Source organism: Branchiostoma floridae, chromosome 13 (assembly GCF_000003815.2).
Source record: "Branchiostoma floridae strain S238N-H82 chromosome 13, Bfl_VNyyK, whole genome shotgun sequence".
NCBI classification, from domain to species: Eukaryota; Metazoa; Chordata; class Leptocardii; order Amphioxiformes; family Branchiostomatidae; genus Branchiostoma; species Branchiostoma floridae.
In genome coordinates, this window is record NC_049991.1 from 5,234,427 (window position 1) to 5,238,102 (window position 3,676).

Sequence of the window (3,676 nt, forward strand, 5' to 3'; positions counted from 1 at the left end):
GTATTTGCTTGCAAATATTACCTTTCTAGTTGAATAGAAATGTTTTCCCTTATTTGAATGTATGCAGATCTCATGGCAGATTGGATACTATTTAGCCTTTTGGATAATGTCTTGACTTGTAGATTAAAACCTTTTGTAGTGTTAAGGTGCGCTCCCATCGCTCTTGTGTCAAGCTTGCGTCACTGCGGGGTTCGAAAGATACTCAACGGATTTCAAAGATAAAGAACGAATTGTCTTCCTTTTTGTGAATTTTTCGTCTTTTAAGTCATACTTTTACGTATTACGCAATGTCTTAATTATGAAAAATCGGAGAAGATAACAAAACAGCGAAGCACTGAACGACCCCCGCAGTGGTGCAAGCTTGACACAAGTGCGGTGGTGGAAGCGCACCTAAAGTGGAGTACATATACCTGTCCTTGGTGCTGAACACCATTTACACCGCTACAGTGTACGATTCATTGATAATATTCTGTTATGTTTCGTAGCTAGCAACATACATATACTAGGATAAAGTCGTATCCCTTCACTGATACCATACTTAACTCGGAGAGCTATAGCAAATCGTTTGTGCGTTTGTTCTTGTACAATATAGAACAAAATGTTCACAACTAGGTGTACGTTTCAACCTTTCAACCAACGGCAAATCCGAATGAGCAAAGAAATGTGTACACAGTATATCTTAAATAGATAAACACCATGGGATCAAAAAGTGAAAAAAAATCAAATTTCCTATTGTCTTCAAAACAAATAAATACAAGGTATTTGCATTTGCCTTTCAATTGGAAAACGTAATCGGCAAAAGTAGAGCTAAATTGAACAAACAACATGACATCATAAAACACATTTCTGTAGTATTCTTTATTAGAAAAAAAGACCAACTTGAGACAGAGAAAGATATTTGCATGAACGTTTCTAGGCCCAGGGTAACGGTCAACGGCGGTGCGTCGGCATTGTATTAGTCATTAGGGCTTTTAATTCACAACCGTTAAAATCTCGATGTTATGTCCTTATTTTTCTTACCAATATCTTGGCTTCACTCGGTTGAAAATAAGTACCTAGCTTTAGATGGGGACAATGGTGGTCCCGTGTTTGAGGGGTGCCACACGTCAAGCACGTTAAAGAACCCACCACACTTATCGAAAAGAGTAGGGGTCCTTCTCGGAGTAAAGACTGTAAATGGCAAAATGCATGTAAGTTCGCGGGGATTTAATTTCGCGGTAGCGGGAAAAAGGACCTTTCGCGGTGGTTTAAAGTTCGCAGTAACACCATGCACTCTTAGTCTTACTGTCATGGAAAATGTTCGCGGTGGCTGTACATTCGCGGTGAAGCGGCCACCGAAAAATCCGCGAACATTAAACCACCGCGAAAGTTTCTGCCAGGATATGCAGCTTGTACTCTTTAGTACAAACCTGGTGTGTTACGCCATTAAGCTCTTTTCTGAGAAAGCAATAAGGTAAAAAAAAGGTACTTATCCGGCACGTTTGCTTTACACGTGGTGTCTTCTTACCTACGAAAATCTCAAGAATCTATTCGAATTTCTCTCAAGTCTCCTTGTGAATGAATATCCGCCATACGAGCTGCCAAATAAGCCACCTTAAGAGGAATACCGTTTCAAGACACGTCTTTCTTTGAAGACGATCCTTTCACCCTTAAGTGTTCGTGAGTGGTTTCAACGTGGGGCTTTTACTAGTAATATAAAAATATATAGATATTTATATATATAGATATCCTTCACGATTCTTAGAAATAGATCTTTACACAGAATTCTTTTGAAAACTTGACTTCTAAATGTAGTCATAACATTGTGCTTAAGGACGTTGTCCTCAAGGATGACCCCCCTTAAGTGCTGTTTGCGCCCTGGGGTACGTTCAGGTATTACCTTATAAAGTAATGCACTTTAGGCTTGGTATTGAACTGTATTCCTTGTAAGTACAGCTAAAATTAACCACTCATGGCCATGAATGGCGTAGTATAGAATTTCTATCATGCTAAAATAGATTTTCAAGTGTGCCTTTATACTGGGAATCACACGTGCTTATAAAAAAGATCTTTAAAACAATTGTGCTGTTAACGTGTCTCCCATAACTTTAAGTGTCATGTTGAAATTTTATGACAATGTTGTTGGAGAAATAGGATAAGATTGTTGATAAAAATTGTACAATTTGGTTGCTTCTCTTCTTCTTCAGTATTCCCTAGCCCCAATGGCCGGAATAAATTGTGACCAGTATAAATAAACGAATGAAAGTAACGGAGAGACATAAACAACTAAATTTGTGTGTGCACAAGACAGGACAAGTGCATGTAGTGAATCAGTAATACATGTATCTAGTACATATATACATGACGTGTGGGAATGGCTCAATGCAGCAGGGTCCTACCCAGCTCAGTTTTGAACTGGAAGAGTTCATTCCACTCTCTGATGGTCCGAGGGAAGAACGAGAGCCAGTTAGTAGTAGTTGGTCCTGCACACAATGCCAATGGCCTGCAATGTCTATGAGTGATTGGTGCATCAAGCTACCAGGACAATAATGATCATGTATAGTACATAAAATGACGTTGTTGATGATTTTGGTATTTTTACTAGGACAGAATATTACCATTTCTAAGAAACTTTTACGAGTGCTTAATTGATGCCCAGTAACATGTTGAATGTGCTTGATTTCCATGCAAGCTTCACACGTGCTTCATTTCTGGGAAACTTTAAATGTGCTTGGTCCTGCAAATATCTACTCATGCTCGTTTCCATAAAAACAAGTCTTTTCCACAGCCTAGGGAAACAAAACATAACATAACATGTGCTTGATTTCCATAAACAAGTCATTTACACATGCTTGAATTCCGGGAAAGCTTCGCATGCATTTATAGTGAAGATAACAGATCTTTCTTTATGTACTGTCTTATGTACTTTGCCTGCATATATAGTTGAGATGACAGATCATTTGTTGTACTTATGCAACAACACCAGAAGAAAGGCTGTAAGACCACGCAATAGAAGATGCGATTTCATAAGGAACCTTTAAAGGTTAGACTTAAAGAACATGTGGAAAGGTTAAGAGCCCCCTGAGTTTTATGTCTGATTTGAGATAAAGCCTTATTAAAGGGCAGACCAGTGGGAATTATCAGTCACTTTTGCTTTAATCTGATTTCAAAACGAAGCTTTGTACAGAACACCACACAAAATGGTGACTCTTGAGAACTCATACAATAATTTTAAGCTGCTCTTTGATACAATACACTAAAAAATCGGTCTGCAAATGCATAAATAAACACACAGTGTACGTATAAGCCCAATATGACATGTATCACAACATGTCAAACATACGGTTTCATAGTAGGTACAAAATTTTATTACTGGTACATCATTTTACAGTGTAAAGGCACCAAATTTGAATTCGATGCATTGACCATGATTCTTGTATAAATTCATCATTCATTTCCTTGAAACAGATCTTGTATGGCGAGTATTTTACGGTGAACGAATAAAATTGTGAGATGATGTTCAAATCTTAAGTTTGTTCGGCTGGTTTAGGTTTCTTACTCCTCAGGAAGGGCTGGTGTAGGGCGTCATAAACTCTCTTGGCCTGGGGAACAACAGATGATGTCAAATAAGGAATAGAAATCATCCATCCATCCATCCATCCATCCATCCATCCATCCATCCATCCATCCATCCATC

General features: G+C 38.4%; 1 protein-coding gene across 2 annotated transcripts in view; it reads right to left on the minus strand.

Annotated features, from left to right (window-relative positions):
- Positions 1-3,119: 3,119 nt before the first annotated feature.
- LOC118429471 (DNA excision repair protein ERCC-1-like) overlaps positions 3,120-3,676 on the minus strand; it is a 7,505-nt gene continuing 6,948 nt past the window's right edge. Inside the window, exons 10-11 of one of the 2 annotated variants that reach the window (XM_035839961.1) lie at positions 3,495-3,581; positions 3,120-3,449 (exon numbers count right to left, since the gene is read on the minus strand). In XM_035839961.1, the coding sequence (XP_035695854.1) occupies positions 3,507-3,581 (75 nt within the window). In that variant the 3' untranslated portion in view covers positions 3,120-3,449; positions 3,495-3,506. Of the gene's footprint in view, positions 3,582-3,676 lie in introns of both variants that reach the window. The other variant, XM_035839960.1, reaches the window with a different exon arrangement.